The sequence below is a fragment of the Botryllus schlosseri genome, chromosome 16 (genome assembly GCF_051294905.1).
Source record: "Botryllus schlosseri isolate E-star chromosome 16, Bs_hap1, whole genome shotgun sequence".
NCBI lineage: Eukaryota > Metazoa > Chordata > Ascidiacea > Stolidobranchia > Styelidae > Botryllus > Botryllus schlosseri.
The window spans coordinates 3,486,651-3,502,532 of NC_137251.1; the positions used below are offsets into that span (position 1 = coordinate 3,486,651).

Below are 15,882 nucleotides of genomic sequence, written 5' to 3' on the forward strand. Positions count from 1 at the left end.
ATAATATATTGCACATACACAACAGCTTTGTCGTGTCATAAACTGTTGTGCATAGCCGAAGAAACGCAGTTAGGCCTACTACATCACTGGTCTCACAGATCAGGGGTGGCACGATCACAGTTGTCCTGAAAACATAGGACACTCTCGATCACTTGGGTCAGTTACGACCAGCGCAAGCGAAGTAGTGACTTGTGAGCATTCAAAATGTGGACCATTTTTTCGAAATAATAGTTTTAGTCACTACAGCATGACAAAACACCACTTTACAGACCTGTCTGAATGGAGAGTGAAACTTCTTTCCTTTTACGTGCGTTTACCAGAGATGAGCGGATTTGAAATTTCGATGTTTTAATCCAATCCAAATCCGAAACTTCAAATCCTAAACCACATCCTAATCCAGAACTTTTGTATATTCGAATCCTAATCCTGATCCTAATCCGATGTAAACTTTAGAAAGCTATGAACTACGTCTTATAGGCCTACCTATATAATTCTGTAGAAGGAAATAGAACCCTCAGTGCTGTACCGAAGAATATGAAGTAATAACTTGGCAAACTTTATAAAATCGTTGTAAACTTGGTCGCCATTCGCCACAGGACATCGATCTCCCCGAAAATCTGTAAATCCAATCCTAATCCATAAAAAAATAAATCTCAAATCCTAATCCAATCCAAATCGGCCAAAATGTGCCAAATCCGGTTTTTCCAAATCCTAATCCTAATCCATGCTAATCTCTCGTGTTTACCTTGCGAAGGACACGTTGCTACATTGCTAATTATTGTAAAACACATGAAGTCAATTTCCAGGATGATAATTAACTTCCTTCGAATAGTCACGTTTCAACGAGTTTGCGATAATCCGCAAATGCAACGCTTCCCACATAGTAACCAACAGCCACGTAGAAGAAATAATTTGACACAAGCATAGGTAAAATACACGAAAATACTGGAAGTATCTCTGGTCCCGTCAATCTAGGTCATTTCATGACATTGTAACTGAGCGACATACTTGATATAGGATATTATCAGGGGTGGGCAACTGCGGCTCGCGATTCGCATGTGGTTCTTTGAGCCTGTGAGCCTTTGATTGCGACTCTATAACGATTGCACAATGGACATGCGTTTAGCCATTTTGATGAAGACGATTCACCTGATTAAAATTGATTCATTCTATCACGTATTAACAATACGCGTATTGTTTTAGTATTGTTTCTTTCCTTTTGGTTTACGTATCACTTGTAAAATTTTTGTGAAGGTTGCACTACATGATTAAAACTTTGCAATTGACTTCTCGAATTGAGTTTACAAAAACGTTTCACCCACAATAATAAAATAAATCAGTGTGTTCAATAATGAACTTGATAATTAATCACGGTAGGGCAGGTCACGATCATTTTCGGGCTATCAATGGTGAATACGGTTCTTCCCATTTACATTGTAAGGGCTAGCAACAACTGCACTGTTTGGCCAAGAATATGTCGTTGAGCGATAACTGTAAGAAAAGAAGGTATGGACTGAAAAAATAAAATTGTTAAAACACAATATAAGGAAAAGTTTGCATTCAGTGATAATGGAGGAGACACATTGTGCCTTTGTCTGTCAAGATTCGCACAATAATTACAAAGCTAGTAACTTGAAACGTCATTATGAAAGCTAACACAAAAACTTTGCCGCGAGTTACCAAACGAAGACAGATTTACGGAATAATGTGATTGCCGAGCTGAAATCGTCCTTAAATGCTCATCAGCAGTTGAAGGAACTGCTATACGCACTGCTTTGACGTCATATCAGCTTGATTTCCAACACCTCGCAGCCCAGGTGGGGACGCATCGTATCGTCATTGTGACGGCATAAATTAGTATTTTCGAATTTCTTGTTGTGGCTCTTTTAAAGCTAAGATTTTCGATATGCGGCTTGAGCAGCAAGCAGGTCTGCCCACATCTGGTATATACAGAGGAAATCAGTATAATAATATTGCCGTTTTATTAATTATGCTTTTCAATTTATTAATTAATTGCACTTAGCTAAGGCGGGACTAAATTTGTCTCGGTCAATGAGACCATCTTGCCCAATTCAGCAATAAATATCCTTGAGCTGTTTCACTCTTCTCTTTAGTCAGGCTATACATAAATGTTTGCTTTAAGTTGATTAATTAAAGTTAGTGACCTACCCCAAGTTGATCCCGAACTTTCAACAGTGGGACTAAGGCATCCAATACATTTGCCTCCTTCAGATATACGAGATTGTCACCCAACTTGGCGCAATTGTGAATTATTGATATCGCTGCAATAATTTCATCACCCTGTGGAAAGCATTGAAAAGATTTAACACAAATGCAAACGGAAACGAGCGTAACCATATTAAATGGTTGATCTCAATTTAAAGCAACTTCTCTATCTTTTCAGCTTGCGAGCTGGTGACATTTCAAAACATATGGCCTATGTTGCGTAGCAGCGAGCTTTCAAAGATCGAAATTTATCCAGAATGTAATTTTGAAAAAAGTATGCAACGTAAGGTAAAGAAGTGAAACTTTTAGAATAATGAGAAATTTGGTGCAGTCATTTCAATATTGTACCTGTTACCAGGGCCGAAACAGCACTCCACCAGCCCCAAACGTTGATGTTGTCTTGGAAAATTTAGGGCACGCAATTTTTAATTAAACATATTCGGACAGGCACGTTGGTTTAATTACACTGTTACAATTGTTTTTTCGTAGCATTATGTCTGCTATCTCAAAAGATATTGAACGCCCAAACGTACTGAACCAAAAGACGCACACGATTTCAAATTGGTATTTCTTCACTGGGAAATAATTTTGATCTGCGGGATGGCATTTGTACAGAGGTGGTCAGTGACGAGATACCTGTACTTTTTCGGAGTACTCAAGTAGTTTTCCGCTACTTGCGGTACTTACTCAAGTAAATCAAATTCCTGCTACTTCTACTTCGTAATATTTTGTGACCTACTTACTTACTTCTCGCTATTTTCAGTTTGACAAGTACCAGTAGTTTAATCCTCCAATCAGAAAGATTGCCTGACTATTTTCGGGGCTGCTTTCACGAAGTACCAACATTTAATTTTCATAAAAGTTAAGTAAAGCCCAGAATATTCGTCGCGCTTCGCGCACAGTAGAGATGAACTGACAAATATGTTTTCACGAAAGTATCGGTGACTATAATTAGGTAGCGGGTGGCGTGGTTCCATTCAGATCGCATTGTCGCCCATATCAAGCTTATGCTTTCGAAAATTACTATGTCCTGGAATGTATAAATATGAATCAAGCTCTCTACACCTTCCGAATAGCTCGATTTGCAGCTTTTGACAGTCCATGCAATCGAATTACGACCGTTTTCACAACTACTTACTGACTTACTTGAGTAGATTTAAAGTCAGTCAATTCTACTTCTACTTCAAGTAGTTTTAGGTTTCTTTTAAATGTACTACTTCTACTCGTAATTTTACTCGTAGATTTTTGCGTCGCAACTTCTACTTCTACGCGAGTAGCTTTCTTGACTACTTTGACCACCTCTGCATTTGTACTGTGGGGTTCAGGTTACCAGGACAGGAAGATTAGGCACCAGTACATTCAGGCTCCTATGGACAATTAGACAAAAGTTTTCGGTCAACATAAGGGCAGACTTTTTCACCCGAGGGGTTTCTCGCTGTCGAACTTTTTGGCACACTTACGGAGTACTATGTTGATCTAAACTTAATATATCTTGATCCGTCGTGTCGCGGTAATGGCCGACGCCGAAATGCCTATTTCTATAAATCATGTGCATTTTTTTCTTGGGGGAAGGCTACCCAATAATTAAGATATTTAACAACACCAAATCGCGCGTAGCACGAAAAATTAAAATATGTTGCATAAATGTTTAAAAAAAACTCCATAATTTATTTTCATTCACGAAATAATTTTGGGCCCCTTCGAGCTCGCCCTCAAATTGGGGGTTTGGGTGCAGCAGTTACGGTCCTGCCTGTTAACCTTGATTCTAATGAAGTTCCTGCAAGGCAGATTCCACATCAAAACCAACAACTCGAATTTCACTATATTAGGGCTCTTTTGAAAGAAATGCGACTTCTTCGTCTGTCAGATTCCATTATAATGGCAAGGCACTAAATTGTACTATCGAATATCGCCAGATTTGGTTTAAAATTCTTCATAGCCATTACATAGTACTGGTCTTAAAAGCTAGTTGTAGATTAAAAGTCAAAAGTAGCCCAAGAATTCAGCATCACGTCAGACAGCGTTCTAAAACACGGGATAAATTTCTAAACCAGTTTAACATTTGGTATCTTATATCTCTCATTCAACGTAAAAACCTGCAACCTCTTATTGTGGAATATAAAATAAAATTGAAATACATTTGCCGAACCGGCCGGCCCGAAAGTTGACCCTGACACGCACCAGGCCACGAACCGCTTACCGATAACCACTGATCCAGCTCGCAAGGATATTGAAAGAAACTGAAATCTCCCAGCTCGAATATTCGAACTATCGTCAAGGGCAGACCTGGGCAAAGTGCGGCCCGCGGAGCTATTCTGTGCAGCCTGCGAGAGGATGCTCGGAATCAAAACATAAAACGGGCTTTTTGAACGTTGATGCGTGAGCTAACACCATAGTCTGTATCTACTGGACAGGAAATTCGTTTATTTGACGCCTGGTAATTAAGCTACGATTACGCTGCCTACGTACATCGCATGCGTAATTCAGATTCAAAATAAAGTCAATGTAGCAAAGTATGTTTAGTAATTATTGTCACAAGTAATCACTCTTTCCATATAGCTTAGTTCAAACCTTATTTGTTGCCATCGTCACAGTACGCATTATACGATCTATCTGTGTTTCAAATTGTTACGTGATACGTCTCCAAATCCCTAATTCGTAAAACAAGTCAATCAGTGCTCGCGATTACTACATGACTCATCATATCTATCACCGAATCGGGGGGTGTTTGTTTTGTTTGTTTTGTGGTATTAATGGTGTTTGTCGACTACTATGGTCATTTACACCAGCCTGATATTCTTCAATATTTTCCGTAACTGCCGTCTTATAACACGGCCCACCTCTAGGCTTTTTGTAAGACACCGCTTACGCGGATGATGGGGGTGTGAAAGCATCTGAAATGGGCCCGAAACCGAGGATAAATGAAACTATTTTTTTCGCACTACGTGCGATCTCGCGGGGACCTTCGAAGGGGGACGAGCTCGAAGGGGGCCAAAAATTATTTCGTGAATTAACATTATAAATTATAAGATCTTTTATTTTGGAGAATTTATGAAGCTTTTATAATAATTTTCGCGCGATTTGCAGTTGACAATTATCTTGATTATTGACTGACGAAGTGCTGTTTCGGCCCTGCACTCATCACGTACGTTTTTGTTGAGATCATCAACATTGCTCTTGATATCATCCACAAGTATTCGGAAACATCGCGATCGTCCGAGTGCTAAGGCGAATTTGTTGCTCACGTTGGAGTAATTCCAGCAAATATCCTTAAGTATGCCGAAGCATGACATCCTATAACTGTAACATTCATTTGATTCAACCTATAGCGCACAACATACACTGGTTACTTTGCTCATGTAATCCTTGGAATGATGAACCCAATATTGAAAATATGTCTGGATTTCAACTTTTAAAGTGCTAAGCTCCACAAATACTAATAGCTCCTTGGAGACGTGGTTCAACACTATTTATAGGACAAGCTAATTGGCTATCGCATCTGTCACAGGATACTAGCTGTAACGAACTTACTTTGAATTTTCACTGTTCCCGGGCAATAAAGATCTCATGTACTCGGTTATTATTTTTACGCCCTCATTTGCAACGATTTCATCTCCCAAAATTTCCCTGTGTTCCTGTGACACGAAGAAGTCGATAAATTTCACGGTACCAGAAAAACAATTTGCGATTCCGACCATAGATAGATGCCCGAAATAAAATCCGTATAATATTTCCAGATTCTCTTTGCTGGATGTCGACATTGTATTGGCTTTAACGTCCTCTTCCAAATTTTCATCCAATTGATTCACGTACGTTGTTACTAATGAAATCGAATCTAAAACATTCGAATTATTGGTCATGTTACAACATGAAATGGAGCTTGATTAAAAGAAATCAAGTTGCAATACAGTCTACCTGAGTAATCTCATTCTACCTCAATTTATAAGATAATATTATACCACAGCCAAACGACTTCGACTCCGCTTACCGATATATTAGAACACTTTGGTTCCACACAATTTTGGCTGAATTAAGCGGAGAAAGTACTTTGTCCGAGTTTATCGGAAATCAACAATTCATTTTATGGTCAGGTCATACATAAAAGGTAGGCAATGCGGTAAAAATACTCTTTTGCTGCAGTAGTCGTCACTTATCGCAATAAACGTACGAAAGTTATACCTGCACCTGTAGGCAAGTTATAGGTTGCACAATATTTCGATACCAAGCAATTCAACTGATACTGTATAACTGTAATACCTTTATTTCATCATAATCACCCATCTTGTGTTGAAACCATTGAGGTAATGCTTATTTTGTCAAGACCAAACGATAAAAATTGCGTGCCTGTGTCCGAATAAGCGGAAAATTGTCCAAATGAACGTTTTTTACGTTTAATTTTCAATTTTGTTCCGTTTCCGAGCATTTTGACCGAATAAAGCGGTTGTCTGGTTGATACGGTATCCGTAATATGCGGAGTCGACTGTAGCTTAATGATGATTTGCAGGCTTGTTATATGGCATATTTTCGACGGTAAAAAGCAAACACGTCCATAAATTCTTCAAGTTGAATATGAAACACTTGCTTTTCCAAACACCTTTCATGCGCCTACCTGCTAGTTCAGGATATTCGGCAAGTATTTTTGCCCGGGTCGCATTTTCTTCTTGTGTTTTCGCCATACCGAATTTTTTTTCTGAAAGGATAGACAGGTCAGACGCTTTAGACCTGATTAAAATGTGAATAATAAGATCAATGGTGCTTATATACCAGTGATTCTAAGCCTTTCTTCATTCAGCGCTCCATTTTCAGATATTTCCACCGTCCGTCTCCCCCCATATTTGAGGGTTGTACTAAAGACGATGACATAGAGATAGATGCACCGTCTGTCTTGCCAGGTTTGGACCGGACCATATCCAGTGTTGGGACGGCTCGAGTCAACTTTTTCAAATGACTTGACTTGAATTGACTCACTCTGCAAAAATGTCTTGACCGAGATGGCTTGTATAATTCTAAGTATATGTGAGCCATATAACGCCCCGTTGAAGGTGCAGCTGGAGCCAAGCTTAAGAGCTATCGCAATACACAATGGTATATGAAGAGACTCTCGGAGGTACAGAGCTTTAGTACACAATTGAATAATAGTTTCATATTGTAATAAACCCCAACATTTGAGGCACACACTCGTCACGGGAAATCGTTAGCAATCTCCGTGGAGAATTCTTTTGAATTCTTTTGCTGACCATTAACCTTGACGAGCGCCAGATGAAAATATGCGGGTTCATTTCAATATGAATATATTATTCAACTGTACAGAGTGGTATTATGATCTTAACGCTTGATAAATGTTCCATGTTGAATCAGGGTCACCATATTTTAGGGACAGGAAAGGAGGACACTTTTTACAAATATTATTGCAAATGTTACATGACTAGAAAACTGCTGATTCTAAAAATTATACGGGAAATCCTCTTGTGTTGACTAAAATGGTCATTTTTCAAATTCGAATCCTGTATGACCCACTTTATAATAATAATACTGCAGTGGTGAGGGCTAAAAATCTGAAGATCACTTTTCCGGTGCTACTCACGAAAGACCCGTTCGGACTTCCACATTTCAGATTTCGAATCATTTCTGGTATTTCTAGCTGTGCCGGTCCAGTAGGGCGGAGCGGATCGACAAATTCTCTGGTCCTACTCCTATCCTGTTTTTTAAAGCTCTGGTCTGACTCCGGTCCGACTCCTAGGCCGGATTACATAAATGACAGTGATCCAGTACGAAAATCTCCGATATAATAATTAACTACTCACAGGATGGCATCGAATATTGATTAAACAATGCAAACAGGTAATTTAAAACTCAAAAGATCAAACCCAACCCTTATCTGAAGTAATTATGCCAACTTGGACTTAGCATGTAGTTTATTTCCATGAACGTTTCACTTTACGTATTGATTCGAGGGTGGAACAGGGCAAGGCTGTCATATTCATAGTAAAAAATACTGATCCGGCTCCGATCCGACTCCGGCCGTATCAGAAAAAGTACTGATCCGGCTCTGGTCAAAAATGGAAAAAAATCTGGTGGATATCCAATCCGGATCCGGTCCATGCTCCACCCTACTGTCCAGTGGCAAAGTTGTTGCAGTATTACCACGACGGTACTTATAATCAGTACTCAAATAAATAACTTTTGCTTAAATATTTGAAGTCTTATTTTCCATTATTTGAAAATATTTGATATGAGGTATGTTTGACGGATAGTCCGAAATTTTTTATTCGACTTGGGAGACACGTAGGCTATGTGATGGATGTTTAAAGATCAGAAAATGAATGGTAGTTATGTCTATATTATTAATATATTCTTTATTCACAGTAAAACTGGCAAATATACAGATAATCCGGGGAGCAACCTGCCCCCAAAAGAAAGTGGCGAGATTTTTACAATTTCAGTAATACAGTCAAATTGCTATTCGTATGCAATTTATTATTATATTCATTATTCACAGTAAAACTGGGAAATACACTCATAAGCCGGGAGCAACCTGTCCCCAAAGGAAAATAGCGAGATTGGAGTAAATTTTTAAAATATCACTAGTACAGTCAAATTGTTAGTCCTATACAATACTTGAATATAGGTCAGATTACAGAATTGCGGTAGATGACTTTATTGCGCGATGGAGCCGATTTTCTATCTAGCCATTATAGCGAAAATGAGAGATTTCGGTCAAAATATCCCCATGGGTTATCTCCAAGACAAGAGCCTATTTGGAAAACTAAGGTGATATTCGGAATCCGGTTGAATACAGTTATAAACCGTTAACATTGACTCTAACAACGATTTATGAAACAGCACTTCGTCAGCCCCCAAAACGTTGGTCGTGAGACAAATAGAGAGCTCCTCCCAGACCCCCTTCCGTTGCCACCGTCGCACCCAGTCCCCCCGTCGCGCTGGATGTTCTCGCCGCTAGTTGTGAGCGAGATTTCGTATCCTCCGTAGTCAGAGCCTTATCTGGCCTAATCGCGGTTCACGCGAAAATTTTCCGCAATTCATGATTGAATCGGCCAATGATATTGGTAATTGCATATATTGCTGTACATTTTTCCTCTCTCAGCCCACTTCGTCAGATTTACCGGCAGAGCTGAGTGAGGCGTACTCCTGGAATATTTGGGGCACGTAATTAATAATGAAACATAGTTAGGCGGGCCCGTTGGTAAAATTACTTCGTTTCACGTTGTTATTTCCTGACGTCCTATCTGCTATGTCAAAAGAGAATGGAATCGTCTAAACTTACTAAACTAAAATCCGCACACGATTCCAAATTGGTATTTCTCCACTGCCAAATAATTTTTCTTTGCGGGATGACATTGGTCCAGTGGGGCTCAGATTGCCGGGACAATAAGATTCAGCACCAGCCATTTAGGCGTCTATATGAACAATTAGACATGTATATATCAAGGTTTTCGTTGCTGACCTTTTTGGCCGCCGCTGACCTTCTCAGAATTCCATGTTGGCCTAAACTTCGTATGTCTTGTTTCGTCATGGCGTGGTGCCGACGGCGAAATGCCGTAAAAAAACATCTTCCAAAAAAATACCCTATAATTTATGTGGTCACGAAATAATTTTGGGCCCCCTTCGACCTCGCCGCCCCACCTAAACATTCGTTTACAAGTATTTTTCCAATCTACTCAGAATTGCCGCCCGAGAGTTTACGTGAGTTCGAAGTGGCCTTGCGTGAGCTGACCGCAAAATGTTTTGAAATATCAATATCGGCGCTATTACGTGGTAATCGCATTCGAAAGGCCTATGGCGAAAGCTCTGATTTACGGCATTTTGTATAATATCTATCCTGACCTCGACACGAAACGCCTCATGCCTTTGCGTATATATTATGAAGTTTTGTGATCTCTTCACTTTATCAATCATTTTTGTTGTTATCTAATTCATCGCTTCGCCGTAAAACAAGCGACCCAGAAAGACAATCAGATGACTAAAGCGTTGGGATTCACTGACCTATGTAATCGGTTGAGCTACTGTAGTACTTGAGCAAAGCAAAACGTCAAATCTCCCGCAATATATATCGGACGCCGGTTACCGTGACAGTTGCTCGTTTGAATTTGAAGATGTTCATTCAAATACTGAAGAATAAGTTTCTGACGTCTGATATGTTATAGTTTTTTTTCGCAATGTTCGAAATTAGCCTAATCCAAGTTGTTTTTTGACACGTGCAGACTTGGAGGTTTACAAGGATATAAAGCCCCACATCAATCCACTATTCATCGACTGAAGATAGGCTAGTGCTAGTCAAAGTGTCATAGTCGTACCTCTCTTAGATCTTTCTGAGCTCGTCGCGTCATTTCGTTGCGCAGGGCCAATCGACGTTACGCGTCTTCGATTCGTGCTTTTGCTTGTGGATGAGCCCATCTCATTCCGTGCTCGCTTCAAGACAGTGAAAGTCTAGTATACGGAATGACCTAGTAATTAGACTCTGCAATACAGCAACACAATGACACGCGTAGAACGTGCACCGCGATATTGTTTTCGTTATCTCCCGGGAATGACGAAATCGTAATTTGAGGAAGTGGCTAGTGACGAAACGTATAGCTGATTTCAGTACGCGAGAATACAATAGGCTCCTTTCATGCTTGGGGGTATACACGATTGCACAATGGAATTGATTGTGCCTCGCTTCGCTGCTCATCTCACGGACGCCACAAATTAACGCGTGATAACATTGTGCTGGTTACTAAAGTAATAACGGTTCTTAGTGCACTTTTAGATGCTGAATCCAACACTGTTATCCGTTTTCTTCAATCAGATATAGTATTTTTATAAATTGCATTTGAATTTTCGAAAACTGCAGATTTCAGCGTTATGCGATTAAGATTTGTGACGTCAGGATTTCGGAAAGATTTCGCAATGAAGTTTTGAGGAAAAACTTAGAAGTTATTTGAATTGTGATGAAGACCATTCCCTATACTGTAAAGATGTTTCAGGATTAATATCAGCTTCGGGCATAGTCTACAGCAGTGCTCTTCAACCTTTTCCGTGGTGGTACACCCTTTTAACATTTACTCGAAACCCTTACACCCCTGACCACATAACTCACTGATTCCGTATAGTGAGTGAGCCTAATCCAGGGGTGTTCAACCTCTGTTCACGGTTGTGCTCTGATTCCTTATATAACATACGGCGGTATTCCGGTGGTGAGACGTTATTGCTCATTTGGACGTCATATACTCATGTTAAATTGGCTATACTGGGAGCTTGGCACCGCGGAGAACCCTCGTGGTGTTATGTGTCATCACTGATATCTTGAGGTATTTCTTGCGCATAAAAGTAGTTTGAAATTGCAACAGCAGAACATCCCGCAGGCTTACTATTCCTTCACTAAAATCGCGAGACCAAATGTTAGGGGAAGGTAACTGGATTGCCTTTGACGTCGCGCAGGCCGTGGAAATATTTTCCATCGGGAAATTTAATTTCGTCGATAACATTGGTTGTTTCATATATTACTGTCAAATATTTACCGATTCTTAGCACCTGTGATCAGATTAACCGATAAAGCTGATGGAGGGAGGTTTTTATTAATGACATTGTTCCATGTTTTTATTTTTAACGTCCCATCAGGATTGTAGGCATAGTCGAAATATATATTGGAATCAGCCGAGCATATCAGTAAAACCTTCATTCGTGAGACGCACACGATTCCGACTCAAAGATTTAGGAACCAATTCGTTAATTCCAATTACATATTGACGGTCGCCAACACACGGTAATTTATTATGTGTTGAGGACGGACAATTATTATTTACTGGCTGCATGCAACGCCTGCAGGTCGGCCACCACTGCCCTGTTGAAATGCGGATGGATAAGCTGCATCGTATTTGTAATGGTAAATACTAGCCAGGACTTGAGATTATCGGACCACCATCTAGCACAGGGGTTTTCAAACTCGACGCCACCGAGACACCCTGCCTACGCCCCTGCTATTATGTACACGACTGCGTTATTTATAAGCATCTCGCAGAAGTATACCAATTCAATATTTCTGAGCTCTCGCGGCAGTTTTCTGCAGAATCATTATAGACAGATATCGCAAGATTAACAATGAACATAATGCCAACTTCACCCTGTTCTACTCCAAAAGAAATCAGGAAGTGCATTACTAACGTTTACATGACGAGGAGAAGCGTTGGCTTATGACATCCCAAAAGGAATGTCACTTACAAACTACGTACAGCTGATATGAAGATAGTACGATATTGCACAGCCGGTCAATGTTCTGAAACATAAACTTGCCTGTTTATTGTGATAGCTAGTCATTGGATCTGGTACACCCCAGTACATCCCATCTAAGTGAGACACCCTTTTACAATTTTGGTACACCCCGGGGTGTACGAAACACCCGGTGGAAGAGCGCTGGTCTACAGAACGGCGATTGTTTTTCGACTCACCTCTAAAGAGTTTGAAGGCAGTATTACTACATAATAACATAATGGCTCTGTTGCTGTTGAACAATTGGACAGACATTCAGTGAAGCTCACTGAATGCTATGAAGACATGGAATTCCTTTTGAAACCTCTTCAGTATAGCCAACACAAATGGAAAATATTTGGTGACTTAAAAATGATTTCGATACTTCTTCACAGAGTCGCAGGCCGGTTACACCAAACATCCATTCTTGTGTCTGTGAAACTCGACTTTGCCTAGGTCACTGTAAATTAACCACTCACTCAGAAGGCCTTCATGCTGTCTTTGTAATTCAGAATGATATGCATGCATGTAGATTAAAGGACACCATTATTGGTTTATTATTAAAATACATGAAATATCTTCAGAAGTTACAATAGAAGTCAGCCCGAGAGTGCTAACAATCCATCACTCTGATAAATGCTGTGTAGACCAGGGGTGTCAAACATACGGTCCGCGGGCGGCATCCGGCCTGCGAAGCAATTCGGAGTAGATGCTTGTATTATTCAGCACATTTCTAACAAATGTTGAGATTTTTAGTGCGCATTACTTCGGTTCGTCACCTTTAATATCCTATCCAGGGACCACGTACGGATTTGTGGAAGCCAAATCTCGACGACTCCTCCATGGACAATCTTAACAGCAAATGTGGACCTTTCTTTATGTCATTCAATACGCAAGACTTATCCCCCCGATGTCAGAAAATCAAATAGTTACTTTTATTTTATATTCTCCAATGTCAATTTCATCGTGAAATTGTGGCCTTCAAGCCATTTGCTTACAACCCCCGGTCAAGCGCGATAGCTATTTCGTTTTCGATGGCGGCTAACAGCTAATCACTTGATCAGCCTATTCCTCAGTAAATTGTACGCGAAATTCGGTGTTGGTCTGTTCGTCTTAATTTTGACAGTGTACCATACCGAAAAGGGTCATGAGGCTACTTCTCGATGATGTCATGTAACAGTGTACTAAGTTTACGGCTTTCATCCTCGTATTTATTCGGTAATATATTTTCCAAAGGCGATTTCGCACTAGACATATATATAGACAGTAAGCCGTATGTGTCGTGCTACAGTCTCCAGTTTCAAGGCCAAAATCTCATATGCGGTACCGAGACCGAATTTCCGAGGCTGCTATCCTTAGTTCTTCAGAATGATGTTTTGGATTCAATATGACAGGCCCAATCTATGAGATAACAATTGCGTATGTGTTTCTCGAGTTATAGTCATTTCCATTTCTGCAGATAATTAGTCAGGTCAAGTGAAAACATGAACTGTGTTGAATCTTTGTTCCGTACGCCGTTTACGCAGTTACCACACTTCAAGTCACAGCTCACCGGCCGACCTCTCGTGGCACATACGTTAAAATCACTGTTGTCGGGAAATTCATGTTACCCTACCATCATTAAGTTACTTGTTCACGTTGGAAAACGCCATTGTGACGTCATCTTGATAAAAAGTCGCTTGCAGCCCTTGCCCCACCACCCGACATTGTCACGAGCCGCCACTGGATTTAATAGAGTATTTACAGTGACTTGGTGCAAATCCGCCAAATTTATCAACTGCAGCTTCGCATGGTGTAGTGCCTCATATGCAATGTCAGTCCAATGCTTCTAAAGCTTCGTTAAGATTCAGGATGCTACTGAGTGCAGTCACACCCAGCTGGTCGTACACAAATCTGTAGTAGAACTCCGGAGCGTTGCAGTTCAGTTTCTTCAAGAACAGGAGGGTTCTGCCATCAAACGATGATAAAGTTTTCCTGTGGATCAATTATTTTACGTTACGTAAAACTGTCCATGCCACATTGCCACAGCAAGTATAAGTTTAGCCTTCGTTTCCACATTGTCTACACTGCTGTATACGTGTTGATATGCATTGTGCATGAACGTTATGCCCGTTTAAAACAAAATTAACAGAAAAGGTTTCGGTAATATGGCGCCATAATCATATGCTTAGCTTCCGCACCTCAAACACCCAGTTGAGGGGGTGAGAGAGAAGTTCTAATTTCTTTCTTAAACCAACATAGATTAGGGTATTTTGGAACAGATTAAAGGCCTGAGAGCATTTTGGAAATTTGACCTCGTGCTTCTCAAGTTTCACTGTCACAGCGAAGTATGAGTAAATTCGTTGACTGTTTCATATAAGTTGCTTATACTTATGAGACATGCTTTGATGTGACCGATAACAGAACTTCGTATAATCTCACGCATGAAGGTTGTTGTCGGAGGCCCATTTGTTTACTTCCATTGGAGTCCAGTCCTTTACGAGGGCACGCGCCGGATGCGCGGAGTGTTGTTTAGCGATGATACAGGGTCTTTCCTATTGAAAAATAAAAGCTTCTCAATGTGGACAGTTGCAACAACTAAATGAAGAGACTTTACGAAACAGTGAAAGTCAAGTGGAACAGTGCATATGAGTGCTATTCAGCGCATGGTCCATGAAAATCTGCGCAAGGTGCACTGGTACAAAAGGGAGCACAGGGTGCATGAGAAACATTTTACTTGAAACCGGTGGTTTATATCCTGTGGGTGAAACTCAATATTTTTGTCGACCTGATTCCAGTAACCAGACTCCGTAATGGACCTGTATTTGGCAGGCAGATGAAAGTGACGAACGATTTTCTTAGACTGACACACGCAGTGTTTGTGGCTTGAATCGACAGTGGTGCAGTGATTCACAGCTATAACTTTGAAGGGCGCACCACTTCCAAAAAAGTTGAATATCACTAGTGTAAATCATGCCATCAGCTGTTGCAAATCACGTTTGGAAAAGGAAAAGACTTGTTTGATCGGTTGCCAGTGAACCCGTCCCTTGGTGAACCCGTCCCGTGAACCCGTCCCTCGGTGAACCCGTCCCTCGGTGAACCCGGCCCTCGATGAACTCGGCCCTCGGTGAATTCCGCCCTCGGGAAATTTTGAAATTAAGTCTATTAACAAGTATTAATATGAATTATTAAACTAATAATGTTATTATCAACTGATTTGTCGATCTTGTAAGGAGGTCAGGGCATGCGTAGATCACGAGATCACGATTGCGTGGTCGGCTCATTGTTGAATTGACTTGGCGAGGGGCGGCGCATTCGGTCTTATCGCATTGTATATTGTGTGTGACTTGTTCAGATGAAAAATATATCTCAACGATTGTTATTGCTCACATATCAACCACGCGTGATCTGCTCGTTATTGCAACTGTA

General features: G+C 40.5%; 2 protein-coding genes and 1 long non-coding RNA gene across 5 annotated transcripts in view; 1 reads left to right on the plus strand and 2 right to left on the minus strand.

Moving 5' to 3' along the window:
* The window catches only part of LOC145458606 (uncharacterized), a 39,364-nt gene extending 28,594 nt beyond the window's left edge, over positions 1 to 10,770 (minus strand). The window contains exons 1-6 of one of the 2 annotated variants that reach the window (XM_080337023.1): positions 10,542 to 10,770; positions 6,836 to 6,916; positions 5,922 to 6,061; positions 5,758 to 5,861; positions 5,376 to 5,526; positions 2,170 to 2,301 (exon numbers count right to left, since the gene is read on the minus strand). In XM_080337023.1, the coding sequence (XP_080193149.1) occupies positions 2,170 to 2,301; positions 5,376 to 5,526; positions 5,758 to 5,861; positions 5,922 to 6,061; positions 6,836 to 6,916; positions 10,542 to 10,641 (708 nt within the window). In that variant the 5' untranslated portion in view covers positions 10,642 to 10,770. The remainder of the gene's footprint in view (positions 1 to 2,169; positions 2,302 to 5,375; positions 5,527 to 5,757; positions 5,862 to 5,921; positions 6,062 to 6,835; positions 6,917 to 10,541) is intronic. The other variant, XM_080337024.1, reaches the window with a different exon arrangement.
* The window catches only part of LOC145458607 (S-adenosylmethionine synthase-like), a 178,678-nt gene that overhangs the window by 107,458 nt on the left and 55,338 nt on the right, over positions 1 to 15,882 (minus strand). The window lies entirely within an intron of this gene.
* Positions 1 to 15,882, plus strand: part of LOC145458615 (uncharacterized) — a 361,279-nt gene that overhangs the window by 50,146 nt on the left and 295,251 nt on the right. The gene's annotated exons all lie outside the window — the stretch shown is intronic.